The sequence below is a fragment of the Vidua macroura genome, chromosome 12 (genome assembly GCF_024509145.1).
Source record: "Vidua macroura isolate BioBank_ID:100142 chromosome 12, ASM2450914v1, whole genome shotgun sequence".
Lineage (NCBI taxonomy): Eukaryota > Metazoa > Chordata > Aves > Passeriformes > Viduidae > Vidua > Vidua macroura.
The window spans coordinates 18,303,283-18,318,367 of NC_071582.1; the positions used below are offsets into that span (position 1 = coordinate 18,303,283).

At 43.9% G+C, this 15,085-nt stretch overlaps 1 protein-coding gene across 1 annotated transcript; it reads left to right on the forward strand.

The window, feature by feature from the left end:
- The first annotated feature begins 4,698 nt into the window (after positions 1 to 4,698).
- Positions 4,699 to 13,690, forward strand: ARRDC4 (arrestin domain containing 4). The gene is made up of 8 exons (XM_053988618.1): positions 4,699 to 5,047; positions 6,088 to 6,154; positions 6,432 to 6,579; positions 8,375 to 8,477; positions 9,240 to 9,433; positions 10,090 to 10,252; positions 10,733 to 10,887; positions 11,009 to 13,690. Exons 1-8 carry the CDS (start codon positions 4,705 to 4,707, stop codon positions 11,063 to 11,065), a joined length of 1,230 nt encoding a protein of 409 aa, XP_053844593.1. The 5' UTR covers positions 4,699 to 4,704; the 3' UTR covers positions 11,066 to 13,690.
- The last annotated feature ends 1,395 nt before the right edge of the window (positions 13,691 to 15,085 follow it).

Here is a 15,085-nt window from a genome sequence, read left to right on the forward strand (position 1 = left end):
ATTTATCCTGTGGGCCTGCTTGATGCTGCCACCTCATGAGGTGACAGAGAAGGTCCTGGCTCTGTAGAAAGGACCCTCTGCAGCTGGCACCACCACCCTCCCCTCTGCCCCAGCCTCCTGAGGCAGGGATGGGACACACCTCTCCCAGCCCTTGGAAGGTAAGGATGGGATGTGTGGCAGTTGTGTGAGCCCATGACTCAGTGCACGAGCCTTGATGGTTTGGTTCTCTGTCATCAGCCTCGTGCAACCTACTCTGTCCTTCCCCTGCCTCAGATTTCTACATGGACTCCCCTACTCTCATTTGTGATTTTCCATTTTCCAGACATAACCTTGAACTTGGATTGGTCTTTCAGCCTTCAAGGCAATAGTGCTCTGTTGAACTGGGCTGTGTGAACTAACACCTGCCCAGATAAAACCCTCAGATTACTGGGAAAGTACCTCAGAATTTGCTTTTCTCAATGTACCACATACAGCACAACACTTAAAAACATCCATCCTGGTGCTTTACATGCTGGCTGTAGTGACACATCAGACTAGCTGGGCAGTATTGCTTAGAAAAGCATCTCTGGCTCCTCTCAATCTCCTCTCTGTAAATGTCACTTAATTGTCTAAGAAAAATTTGGCTGACCTTTCAATTACTGGTAATAGAATAAAAGCAATAAAAGACTGTCCATGACAGCAAGTGTCACCAGCACCCATTTGCTGCCTTCTCGTGCTGATTGGGAGAATTCATGCTCCACTCAGGGCTGCAGTTCTGGCACAGTGCTGATAAAGGAAGTCACTGGTAAAAGGCCAGGAACTAGGGAAATAAAGGAATTGTCTCTTATGCCTCCCTGTCCTGACTCCATAAACAACTCCAAAATGAGGATTTCTGGGTATCTGAGAAAACAAAAGGCCTTATATTCTGAGGGCTTTTGTGGAACTCCAGAGCCTGCAATATCTGCTTTCAGGGGTAAACATTACTCTCAGCCAATTGCTTCCTAACATCTGTCAGAGCCACTGAGATAGTTGAAGTTCTTTGCAGATAAAGGATGAGGTAAATGGACAAATCTCCCCTCCCATGTAGAAAAGCCAGGATTTGCATGCTGTTCACCCACACACATCCTGGCTCATGGCTCTTCCACTGAACTCAGCTGCAGCTCAGACACTGGGGTTTTGCCCCTTGTTTGGTACTGGCTAAGAAAGATGCTTGAATGGATGTTAAAGCACAACAATCTCAAATAAGAACTGCAATTTATAAATTAGCTGTTAGCAGCTCTCATAAACACATCCCCAATTCCTCTTCCAGTAGCAGAAATAGCTCTTCTCTCTCTAAACTGCCAGGCTTTTAAGAACAGAAAGGCTTAGTTGGCAAACTCCTGGTGCCTGACTCACGATGAAGAGCTGCGTCTCAGCTCCCCTCTAGCAGGAAGAAGACAGCAAATACTCATCAAGTTTCTCACTTCCTTCCCAGTTACAGCTTGGATTCTTGGAAAACAGAAACCTTCTTGGCACAAGAAGCTGTTACTGAGACCATTTCTTATCTTATATCTTCCACCAAAAAAAAAAAAAATGTTATTTACATATTGTGTGCCCTTCCTGTTGTGGAAAATTGGAATCAATTCCACACTTTCCAAAACTCTTCTGGCAGGTTCAAGCCCTGATAGCCCTGTTTTCAACATGTGCACTGAAATGAGTTAAAACATAATTACTGCATGTAGAAACTACCCATCTAAATTCAGTGACCTGATCACAGCAGTCATTTCTAAATTAACCAGCAGAGCCAGGATATTACCAGTTACTGTAGGAAGATGTTCTCCTACTTCCTTTCCCTTCATGATGAGTCTGTGATTATTGCTAGAGCTGTTCACAGCTTTGTGGATACTCTCCAACAAGACCTTTCTTTGTGTATTCTTTACTCTTACAAGCTAATTTTTGCATTATCTAAGTTTTTCAGGCAGCTCTTTCTAACACAGTTCTGAATAAAGCAGCAAAATGAGTGGAGTGAAATATAATCAAGCATGTTAATATATCTCTTGCTCTGTCACACCTACTCCCACACTCAGATAACCAGGCACACACAAACACCCATGCTGTGAGTGTTCATCTCCTCTTCCTTCCTTCTGGCTTGTCAGAGACTAAAATAGTCATGTAGTGGTTTCCACCATTCATGCTACATCGTCACCGTGTGGGTCAGTTAAAATGCCTCAAACAGAAAGATGGGTAGATGAGAAAACCAATCACTCCACGATAATTATAACAAGTCCTGATTTTTGATCCTTGGAAAAAAAAAAAGAGACATATTTAAAGGGCAAACAAAATCTGGAACAAGTATCACCTGACTGTGACAGAATGTGCCTATTAACTGTGTCCTCTACAGGCTAATTGCTGGAGTTACTGAAGCCTCCCAGCTCTCTCTAATTCTGGGTAATGTTTTGTTTCATAAGCAATTTGCCATGTTTATTCATTTCCCTATCTAGCTCATTTGCACTTGCAAAGAATGAAAGGGAGGCAATATTTGAATGGTTGCATAAACCCATAAGAGAATTAATTACTTTTATACAGGATCTAATTCATGCAGGAAAAAGGGATTTGTGGGATTCTGATTTTTCCCCCCTCTGTATCATACTCTCAAAATCAGTCTGCACACACACATATTGTACCTAATGAAATTCATCAAATAAGCAGATATTCAATCTGCACATCCAAGCATGGTCTCTTGGCTGACTACAAAACTAACCTGATCCTTGTCAGTGTGAAAAACTGCATACAAGGGAAAGAATGATGCAAAACTAGCCATGTCCGAGTTTAATTGAACTTAAAAAAATACCAAAACAGCACAACTTTATACACCACAATTCCCAACTACAATGCAACATTTGCAGTTTCTGTAAAGAATTATTTCAAATGCACAAAGGGATGCAAACAGGCAACAATTATTTAAATATTCAAACAACCACCATCATAACAGAGTTATTTTCTTTACATAATTTTCATCATGAGATGGAGAATGCATGGCCAAAGGTTGAAATAAAGCCCATGAGTGCACCCCATCTGTAAGCACATTCCTTTTCCCCAGGTCACTATTGATTAACGTGGATGTGTGTATGAACCTGTAGCCAACAAAAAGCGTTCCAAAGGCCTACCTGGCCCTTGGCAAGTTCCTCACAGAAGGAACTCTCAAAAGGAGGCTACATTTCATGGGACCCACAGGTGTTCTGAGGAAACGTGGATTTATCTCATTTGCTATTTATTTAAAAGCCAAGGGCCGAAGACAAGTTTTGCTAATTTCAGTAATTAACTGAGTCAGCTGGGAAGCACCAGGCCGGTGTTTTGCAGCGCCCCAGAGGGATGGAGGAATGCAGGAAGATGCAGCTGTCAGAAGCTTCGAGCAGGCAGGTGACGGAGCAGGAAATGACTCCTCGGTCACCCGTGGAAAAGCCGGCAGATCACCCGCCGCACACACCTCCTGGGAGATGCTCTGCTGTCAGCCTGGGCCACCGTAAAACACCACAAGGCCAAGATCAGCATTAATTGCAGCATGTGTCCAGTAGAATCGAAGCATTTTGGTTTGCAGCAGGTCGTGGGTTGGCTGGAGGTGGGCGCGGAGCTGTCGCAGCCTCACCGCTGTGGGAATGATGATTCTGGCCGCGGCCACGCAGCGACTCGGACATACTCACTGCTCTTCCACTGTTTGCAGGGCTTTCCTAAGCTTCTGCATCTAAACATAACACCAAAACTTTGCATTTATTCCTTATTCTATCTCCCAAGCGTTACCTATGGATGATGTGCTCAGGTGGGACAGCACGCAGCGGAGTGTACCCATTTCGCTGCCCAGGTACCAAGCGGGGCTGTAAGAGCAAGTTCTTGAACCAGGGAGCTTTTTGCTTTATAATGTGCAGAAACACAGTATTTGTGTGGGCACGAGGTTTCCACGCTGTCCGGGACAGCTTATTTAGAGCTAAACCCCTTCACCTCCTGCCCTTCAGTGCGGTGAAAAAGGGCTTCACACGGGCAGGTAACCTCCAGGCAAAGCGCGGGGCGGAACAGCAGCACCACATCGCTTTTCCCTATTTAACAGTCCCAGCCAGCCCGGCTGTCAGCGGGAGAGGCTGAGACCGACCCAGAGCGCCGCGCTGCCGCCCCCTCTCCCACGACAGCACCCGAGGGACACCGAGACAAGGTTTCCCCTCAGCGCGGGGTCACCAAGGGCACACGGCTTTCCCACAGCGCTGGGCTGGCGGGCAGTGACCAGAGGAGGTGCCGAAAGGAGGGACAGCTCACCCAAACCACCGCTGCCGCCGCCCGGGGCCCCGTGACGGCGGAGCGTGAAGGGGTGAGGGGTGAGGGCCCCGCCCCGGCCCCGCCCCCGCTCCCTGTTTACCCACAGGCTGTGCACGTGGTGGCCGCGCCGCGCCATTGGCCCGTGCGCCGGGGCCCTGCCGCCGCCCCGCCAATCGCCGCGCTGTCCACGCGCTCTCGCCCGCGCGCGATTGGCCCCGGCGCGGCGATCACGCAGCGTGACGCACTCCGGGCGTGCGCCCTCCGAGTACCAATGAGGCGGGGGCGCAGGGGCGGCCCGCGGCGAATGGCGGCGCGCGGGGCCGCGGGGCGGCCAATGGGCAGCGCGCGGGGGCGGGACGCGGCGCCGCGGGCGCTGGCGGAGACGGGCGGGTTTAAAGCGCTCGGCGAGAGCGGGCGCGGTTCCCCCGCGGCCGGGGAGCGATGGCGGCGGCCGGGCCGGGCCCCGGGGCCGGCGGCGCGGTGAAGACGCTGGCCCTGGTGCTGGAGGACGAGGCCCGGCGCGGCGGAGGCGGCGGCGGCTACTGCAGCGGGGACACGGTGTCCGGGCAGGTGCTGCTGGAGCTGGCGGGGCCGCTGCCGCTCCGCGGGCTGCGCCTGGAGGCCGCGGGCCGGGCGCGCGTCGCTTGGAGCGAGAGCCCCGGCGCGGTGCCCGGGGCGGGCACGTGGGGGATGGCGGTGCGGGCCCCGGGGCCGGGGCCGCGGCGGGAGGCGGAGGTGCGGTACCTGGACATCCGGCAGAGCCTCCTGCGGGACCCGCCCGAAGGTGAGGGGGGCGCGGGCCCGGCCGCTCCCGCAGCCGCGGCGGGGTGGGACCGGGGCAGTGGCGCTGCGGGAGCGGGGAAGGGCTGCGGGAAGGCGCCCACGGCCCGCAGCGAGGGGGAGGCGGAGCGGGGAACGCTCGGGCCACCGCGGCCCGAAGGAACGGGCACCGGCCGCGGGTGGCGGGGCACCGGCAGGGCAGCGCTGCCGTGTGCCCGGGGGGGATCACTGCCTCATCCGCAGCCGCGCGAGTCCCTGTGTGGGGGCTGCAGAGCGCCGAGCGCGACTGGAATAAAGTAAAACCCGCAGCTCGATTCCCTGCGCTGTGTGGGAGTCGTGCAGAGGTTCGGCCCTTCCGTGGGTCCATCCCTCCGCCGTGGGTGTGCGGCACAAGCAGCTCCTGGGAAGCTGCCGTGGAAGACCCTGGAAGCAGCCAGGCTCATGCAGTGGATTAAGGAGGCAGGGGAAGCTCGCTGTGGCAGAGCTCTGTCACTCAGACACTGCAGCACTATGGCAGCGTTGAAAAAAAAAAATTAAAGCCAGAACAACGACATTTCGTTCTGTACGGGTGAAACGCGGCTCAGGCTGACCTGTAGAGAAAGTAGATTTAGGCCTTGTAAATTGTGTAACAGTAGGCCCTATATGAATAAATTGGGAGCTCGTGTATTTGTAGCATTTCTTCATGCTGGCCTTAAATTGCAGTTTTCTCGGCACAGAAGCTAGTTTAATTGTTAATTGGAAAAGAAGATTAATTGCTGTCCTGCTGAAACGAAACTTGCTTTATGCTTTGCAGAAGCCATTTTGGATTAGAAATTGGCCAGAGTCCTGAGCTGAATCTCAAGGTCTCCCATGTTTCCTTGATTTTTGTTTTTCATTGAAATCACATCACAGGATGAATAAAGTATGGGCCACAGTCCAGAACCCACTGGGATCAATAAAAACTTCTTGCATCTGGGTGTTTTCATACATAAATAATTTATAAAAGTGTCTGCTTTGTTCTATTTCTGGAATAACTAAAACATACTATTCACTCTTATCCTACAGGTGAGGAAAACTTAATTCTTCTAGATGGAAGACACGAATTTCCGTTCAGCTTTCAGCTCCCTCAAGAGTAAGTTCAATAATCCAACCTGAAGGGATTGTGCTGGATGCTGCTTGTAGTGGAACATTAACTTAATGTAGTTTGACTTGTGTTTTTTTTAGTATCAGCTTTATATGTTTGTCTTAATCAAGCACCATGCAGACAGGCCTTGTTTGCTCTAGCTTCTTCCCCAAGGCCCTAAAAGTACAAGCTGTGAATTGGGAAATGTTGATGTGTGCAGGAAGTGTTAGTGTTTGGGAGATGAACTATTAATAGAAGGTAATGGCTTTATGACTGCTTGTTTCAGACCTCTGGTGACCTCTTTTACTGGGAAGTATGGCAGTATCCAGTACTACGTGAAAGCCGTTCTGGAGAGGCCTGCTGTGCCTGACCAGAGTGTGCAGACAGAGCTGCAGATCATCAGCCATATCGATGTCAGCTCACCAGCTCTCTTGGTAAGAGGGTCCCCCACTTCTCCTCCCCCCTGTAAAACCAGCTGCAAATAAACCCTTTCCAAGCAGCATTCCCATCCAGCCATAACCCTTCCCATGTTATTGCAGAGCATCATTTTCTGACTTCTGAAAGCATATAAGCTCCCTGAGCTTTTCTCTATAAATAGATTATCTTAGGTTTTGTGAATAGCAAACAGAGTGGCTTTTTTAATACCATTGATTACATCCCTGCTGGCAGAGATGCTCCTGCCAAAAAGTTAGGCAGGCTTCAGATGCATAAATAAGGCTTAATAATAGTAATGTATGTGTGCAGAGTAGTTACTCTTACCAGAGCAACTACATTCACAGGGCTGCAGTGTCCTAAACTCTACAATAATAGTAGGTTGAGGAGCAGTAATTAGAGAAGAGTATTAATCATGCCCAGCCTGTCATTTAGGCTCTGGCCATTATGTTACGTATCCCTGCATTTTGCATGTCGTTTTCTAACATGAAGTGTGTGCACGCAGCTGCTCCAGAGATCCTTTCAGTTATTTCCCTATGACAGATTTGGCCACATTAAAGCATTGAGTTTTCAATAATCACTGGAAATACTGTAGAGTAATAAGAAAGATCAGGCATTAAGTAATGAGTAAATAGGCAAGATGGAAGCTAATGAGCTGGATTCTTTTATCTCAACCCATATTATGAAAATAATATAAAATTATACCTTGCACTTTCATGATAGCAACTGGATCTAAATGGTTATTCATTTAAATATGAATGAGTAATTTCTATTTTATTTAAAATGGTAGGATAATTTTAACATCATGACGTGAACATAGAAAAGAGATGTTTTGAGCAGGCCTTTTTTTCCCCCCTTATTACATGCTTACATTTTAATCCATTCTAGAGAGAACTTAGGGTATTTTGGCAGTGACATCTGTAAGCAGAATTTCTATTCAGGAGTTTGAAGGCATCATAGCCACGTTCTGTAAGGACAAAGCAGACCATAGGTTATTGCACAGAGGAGGCCTGTGGGACACATCAGGAAGGCAGTGCCAGTCTTAATGGATTCCAAGGCTACCACCAAAAGTGCAAAGCCAACAGGGCTTTTTTCATTCTAATAAAGGAAATACAAAACCAATTTGCATTATTGTATTGACTGAGTGTCACTGCCCAGTAAATAATTTTGAGTAGCTTTGATCCTGGCTTGGACACTTGACATGTTTCCTTGTGAGTTTATTCTAATGAAAATATTGCAGGCAGTGTAAATGTCATCTGATGTGACAGTCCTTGAATAATTAAGATAGTTTTTGTTGTGCCTCTACATTTTTGGGGGGGGGGGATGTTTTCTGGCTTGCAAGTAATGAAGGTGCATCCCCTTAGCCCAGTGTCTACATATATTTATCCTTTCTTAAAGATATAAAAGTAAAAAAATTACCTGCTTAACTGATAGTTGTTTGCAGATAAAATTAATTCTGCATTCTTCTGCACTGAGAAAAATGGAAATAAACACCACAGTATTTCATGAGACTTTGAAGAAGTTCATTTTGAAGACAAAGCACATGGAAAGACACACTGGTCTGTGTTACTTAGTACAGTCTAAATACAGACTGAGATTTAAAAAGAGAAATGTTCAGCTTGCCAAACCTTGGTTCCATTTCACATGTTGGCAAAAACTACAGCTGCACTGAGCAGTTCAGGGATTCAGATCATGTGGATTTTAGAGCTGGGTTGCAATGACTGATATGCATAACACTAAGCTGCAAGTGATTGAGAGCTTTATCCTGTAAAATGAAAAATACTCTGTATTTTATAGACACCTGTTCTAAGAAGTCAGGAGAAGATGGTTGGCTGTTGGTTTTTCACCTCTGGGCCAGTGTCTCTCAGTGCCAAAATTGAGAGGAAGGGATACTGTAATGGTAAGAGTAGTTATCTTAAAAATGTGAATACTAAGCATCTAATAGGTTGGGATTTTTTTTAATCTCAGTGAAGCCAACACTTTGTAGTTCAAAGAATAGTTATGTTTAATAGAATTAAATTAAGATCCATATGAATTGAATTTTTAAAAAAATCATCTTACCTTTCCCCTTGGGAATATAAATTGAAGTCCTGTTAATAATCTTATGGAAAATCCATGTACATTTGTGTGTAAAGAACAAGATTTTTTTTTTATCTGGGATAAAATACTTAACTGGGATATAATTAAGTTTTTACATCCTATTTTTGTAGGTTTACACTTTGGTAAGAATGAGCTTTAGCAGCTGCTTCTTCATCTTCATAACATTAGATACATTGAAAAAATAAAATAAAACATCCTGAAATTAATTTAGTACTATATAAAAGGAAGATTGGGGCATAATTTGCAAATAAAGCTTTTATAGCTTGTTCATATTATGCTTAATGTTTCAAAATGAATCATTGTTTATGTGTAAAACATAGTAGGTGGCTATAATTTTGCCTGGATACCACTCTGAAAAAAATAAACTGGCTTGAGGAAACTTCGCAAGTATTGTTCTCATAACACTGCAGATGATGTACGTGCTGTGTAACATGCTTTGATACTCCCAGAGGAAAGTTGGTAAATACCAATTATTCATTGGACTTTTTCTGTCTCTAAGGGGAAGCCATCCCAATCTATGCAGAAATTGAGAACTGCTCTTCTCGTTTGATTGTTCCAAAAGCTGCCATTTTCCAAACACAAACTTACCTGGCCAGTGGGAAGACAAAAACCTTCCGTCAGATGGTTGCCAATGTCCGAGGAAACCACATTGCCTCTGGGAGTACAGATACCTGGAATGGGAAAACTCTGAAAATCCCACCTGTATCCCCATCTATACTTGACTGCTGCATTATTAGAGTAGAATATTCATTAGCTGTAAGTATTGGGTTTTCAAATGTACGAACTTTAGATATTGCATTTAATTGGGAACAGAGGAATTTACTGAGTAGCTGCTAGGTTTTTAACTTGGGAACTACAATAAATACAAATCTAGAGAAGGGTGTCCCAGCCTGTGCTGAGGGGTTAGAACTAGATGATCTTTAAGATCCCTTCTAACCAACACCATTCTATGACTCTACAAAAAATAACATCAACCACATACATGAGAGACTGAAGGTCAGAAAGAGATTCTGAGATGGAAAGATGGGAATAATGTGGAAAAGGGAGAAATGTTTCTGAGGAAGAAGCAGCTTAGTTTCAGACATGCAGGGATTGTTTTGGGAGAGCATTTCAAGCTGAATGGGGTCCTCACGTGATTCTTTCCAGAAATGGGAAGATAAGACTGAAAGTCAAATCCATAATTATGTTTGTCAAGATGGTTTTTATTTTTTAATGTCACTTAGAGACAAGTTACAGAAAGAAGGATACTGCTGTAAAATAAGGAAAGCTGCCAGGGTATTAGCTAAGCATTTCTGGGATGACAAAGCTCTTAATTTTTAAATTTGCAGTGTAGGGAGTAGGGCAGCTTTTAAGAGCAGCATTCAATGGGGTCTCATGATGTTTTTTTCTTCTGTTTGGGGGTTGTCACATAGGTGTATATCCATATTCCTGGTGCTAAGAAATTGATGATTGAAATGCCTGTGGTGATTGGCACTATTCCATGTATTGGATTTTCAAGCAGAAACTCCAGCATTACCAGCCAGTTTAGTATGGATATGAGTTGGCTGGCATTGACCATGCCTGAACACCCTGAAGGTAATAAATACATATTGAACTGTCTCTAATCCAGCACAGCACTGTCTGCAGCAGATGGGTGCAGTGCCAGTTTAAGGGCACTGCCAGGGATGTAGGCAATGGAAATATGACTAACAGAGTTCTTAAATTGAGATCCAAAACAATTGTGAGGGTTACCCCAACTCCAGCCTTCCTGAAGTCTCTCTGTACCCCATCTGACTGAAACAACTAACTTGTGATGGTGGGAATATTCTACTCATTACTGAATATATCTTGATACAACACAGGTTTGCTGCTGGAGTTGTCCTAGAAGCACAGCACTCTCTGTATTCCTGCTGAATCACCTTAGTTTACTGAAAAAATAATTTCAGTTACAGTATTTATGAGTTCAGTGCACTTCCAATACAGTTTTTGTGGTCCTGGATATTTTGTAATGCAGATGTCCTTGCTGTGAGTGAGTGAATAGTTTGAAAAATGACAGAAGCATCCCTTGTGTTTCAGCACCACCAAATTATGCTGATGTAGTGTCTGAGGAAGAGTTTTCCAGACATGTTCCTGCTTATCCGCCTCCCATTGACTGTGAGGAACAGTTGTGTTGTCCTGTCTTTGCTTACATACAAGAATTCCGGTTTCAGCCTCCACCTCTTTATTCAGAGGTAAGAAAATAAATAGCAGGTGGTGTTTTTATTGTCATATGGCAAAAAAAAAAAAAAACCCAAACACATACCTAAATGCAGGAATTGCAGGCAGTAACTGTTGTCTTTCTTCTCTCCATAGATTGATCCACATCCAACTGATGTAGAAGAAGTTCAGCCGGTTTCATTCATGCTTTGAGGATTTGTAATGAGCATCATTGTGATGAATGTCTTAATCTTTCTGCTGCTTAAGCTGGTAGTGCAGCTAAAAAGGAAAACAGTTTTCTTTTTCAAAACTTCAGTCTGTTTACGAGAAAGGCAAAGGAAAATGGAGGAGGAGGTATGAGCACGTTTGGTGATAAAAGAGAACCTGCTGGATTAGTCTGCACAGAGGATAACGGGAGCAGCTGAGCTTGGGATACTTGAGAAGTACCTGAAAATACTGAAACGAAAATGCATCAATGAAATCCTGAATGTTTTCCAAAAAGTGGATACACTACACAAAGTACGAGGAGGAGATGGGTGGATTTTTTGAAGAGAAAAGAATTTATATTTTGTTTGCAACTCTCTGGAAGAATGTACATAGTGACGTTGAGAACTCCTGTAGTAGAACAGAATGTGGGGTAAGAAGACATTTCCAAAAGATTCCAGTGTTCAAGGGGCTTCAGCTTTGCACTGTCTGCATCCAAAAAAGGAGCACTACTGCACCACAGAGCAAAGTCTTAACTTCATATTTGATGGGAATCTGCCCTTCTCACGACTGCCAAGTGGTACTATTTCCTCATTCATCATGATCCTGAGGACACCCACCATGGATGACAGAATGGCTGTTACACAATATTACAAAGGCAACCATTTCCTGAATGCAAGACACAAGTGTGGAACAAACTGAACTTTGAGACGAGCTTATGCACTATGCTTTCTTTCAAGGGATTTCTTAAGGGAATTACTCTAACCTCTTCTACTGTGAGTTCTTCTTCTGCATCTTAAGCCTATGGATAGCATGATAAGGGGAAGCTTGGCAAGGGAGAAACCTTTTGCCAGCAGCAGGTATACTTAGCAAAATGGACAATATTTATTTATTCAAAAGCCTTTATAAGCCTACCTCTGTTTTGGATATTTACTTACGGTCAGATTTGAGACCAAAAAAAAGTCTTGTTAAAGCTCCAGTATACTTCAAGGTTCTAAAAGGGACCCTAAATGGTTTCTGTGGTTAGTGAATGAGATACAAGGTGTAGGGAGAGGTGTAAATATACCCAGAATAGACATAGCTTATAACTGAAGTGAAAGCAGACATCAGGGGAACAAAGTCCTCTGGTAATGGCACAAAGCTTTTCATTACTCCTGCATTTTTGTCTAAAGATCTATTGTCAGGGGCTGCACTGGTCATTTGCTATCCATACTATATATGTTGGTGTGTTTCCTTGTTTGTTTTTGCTGTTTAATTTTGTTTGGTGCAATATTTTAATGTTTTCTTCCTCAGGTCATTTAGAACAGTGAGAGTTTGTTGCTGCTAAGAGTGAAGGCACAGCATTTACTTGCCCTTCTGCTGCCTTCATTTAAAAGTAGAATGTTTGCTTCCTGCCAACCATCAATTGGGATCAGTAAACAATCACCAACAGATCACTTACAGGAGCAGAAAACAGCATTGTCAACATGCATGTTTACAGTCCTGTCTTTGAAATACAGGGGATTTTGGACTCCTAGAAATACTCCACATGTCTTACAGAAGGGTTTGGGGTTAAACCCCGGTGCTTCATGTGGTAAAACAGTGTACTTTCTGATAATTACAAAAAGAGCAATTCAGTTTCCTTCATTCTATCGATAACTGCAGTTTAAACAAAGTCTAAATGGTTTTTTTTGAAATCTGTCTCTTCACTTAAGAAGCAGGGATTTTTCTACAGGCATACACGGATATATATTTTTAGTCTTCTTTTAGTTTAACTTCCTTACATTGTCTAATTTCTAGCACTTCACCTCAAATCCCTTTTGCATCAGTGTGAAAGACAGACTGCGGGAGATTCATGTTTCCAAACTGCAGTTACTCCTTTCATTTGCAACATTTAGTATTATCTTCTATAGCAAATGCAGCTTTAACCAAAATTTGAGTGCATGATTTAGAAAGGACATTCTAAAAAAGATTATTTAAGTCTCAAGATGTAGCTCTCATGCCTTTTTATTTATTCAAGTGAGGGCCTGCCCATACAATCAATGTAGGATTTTCATTCACATCATCTGGAAAGGGAACAAGCATCTTTTCCTTAAACAGATACCATTATAGTTACTTGAAAAGTAATTTGGTCGTGTAAGAACTTGCATGGTAATAATTTAAAATATTAGCTTAAAGAACATTAGGTGCTTTTTTGGACTGTTAATACCTGATAGGTGATGTGTGCTACCTGGTATAATCATGGTCAAGCAAACAGCAGTATGAAGGGTAAAGGTATGCTTTTTTTTTTCTTTTTTTTTTTTAAATATTTGAGTTGTTTTCTATTCTTTGCAGATAAACTGTGGCCTTAGATTGTTTGCTGCAAAAAAGTCAACTATTATGTGTTTCTTAGGAAGCACACATGGCCCTTCAAAAGAGGGGTGAAAAGATTAAGTTCTGCTCTCTGGCACTTGGCTTAGTGCAGAAATTGATCCTTAAAAATAATTACTGTTTGCACAATAATAAGTTCAATATGCAGGGGCTTTGTTTTGATAACTGTGAAACAGTTTAAAAGAGACAAAATAAAAAAAGCTGTTTAACATACAGGAACATGATTGTATTTTGTACTAATGAATGAGCCCCATGGGTTCTTTGTTAATAAAAGTGTCAAATCTACATTGTGCTGTTCATCTCTGGTTTGGTGCTATGTCAAAAAATACCTGTATTCTACCCTACAGATCTCTTAATTCTTCTCTGATCTGGGAATTACGCCTTCATGTGTCACTGTTTTAGTTCCCTGAACTATTCATAACCAAGAACTGGAACAAACTGATCAAACAGGGCCTACTCCCACCCATAGTTACTATGTAATAGGGGCTCTTACCTGTAAGGATTGAAGGATGTGAGCTCTAATTGGATCTTTTATCTCACATATTAATCTCTGACAATATTTTGTTTCCTTCAGACAAGATCAGAGCAACAAAGTAAAGATAAATACATCAGAACAATCTTAGAACCAGAGTGCAGAATGACTAAAGCAGAGAACCTGCTGCTGTGGGGAAAGAGGTGACAAACTGTACCTGCCCCACTGCTCACCTGAGCCAGGAGTGAGATGATAAATCTCCATCAGGGTCCTGCCTCCCAAGGGTTTGAGGAACAAAGACAACAGTTGATTTCTTCTTTCTGTTTCCATTTCTGAGGGAGGGTGGCAAATTTCTCCATGGAAAGTCAAGGTGAAGATGCTGTTCAGGATCATGGAATCACAGAATAGTTTGGGTTGAAAGGGACCTTAAACCCCATCCCATTCCACCCCCTGCCATGGGCAGGGACACCTTCCACTGTCCCAGGTTGCTCTAAGCCTGTTCAGCCTGGCCTTGGACACTTCCAGGGATCCAGGGGCAGCCACAGCTTCTCTGGGCCACTTGTGCCAGGGAGGAATTTCTTGGGCCTATTCAAGGACCAGAACCAGCAGAGGAGTTAGATTCATGAAAAGGAAAATTCAAAACCTCAAATACTGGTCTTAGATTTTTTTTAAAAAGCTCTCTCACTAAATGATAGTTAAATGTCTTACCATTAAGTTCACAGTAGCAATTCCACTTCATCCACTGCTTGCTTTTATAGGGGAGTATTTCAGTTGACAAGCTGTAATTGTCTGTTAAAATATGTTTGGTATTTAAACAGGTAGTAAAAAGCCAGGCAGAAATAGAGCAGATCCTGCAGGCTCTGACCCTTCTGGTGCTTGCATGGTAACACACAGTTTATGTACAGAGCAAGAGAGATCATTTAATCAGCTCCTGGGGCATGTTCCAAATTATCAAAATAGCATGTTCCATGACTTCACCACCCACTTTGGACAGCAAAAGGGAACATCTAACTCATTTTGTAAAATCTCTGCTATATATATAGCAATAAAAACATGTTTGAAGAGCACAGTTTGCAAACAATGTTGATTTGGAGATAATCAGTTGTTCTACAACTCCTTAGAAAACCCAGGCATTTGTGCTCTATTTTCTAGTCAAACTCTGCTGATTTTCAGTGCTCTCCTCAGGGTAGTGACTTAGCACAGGGACA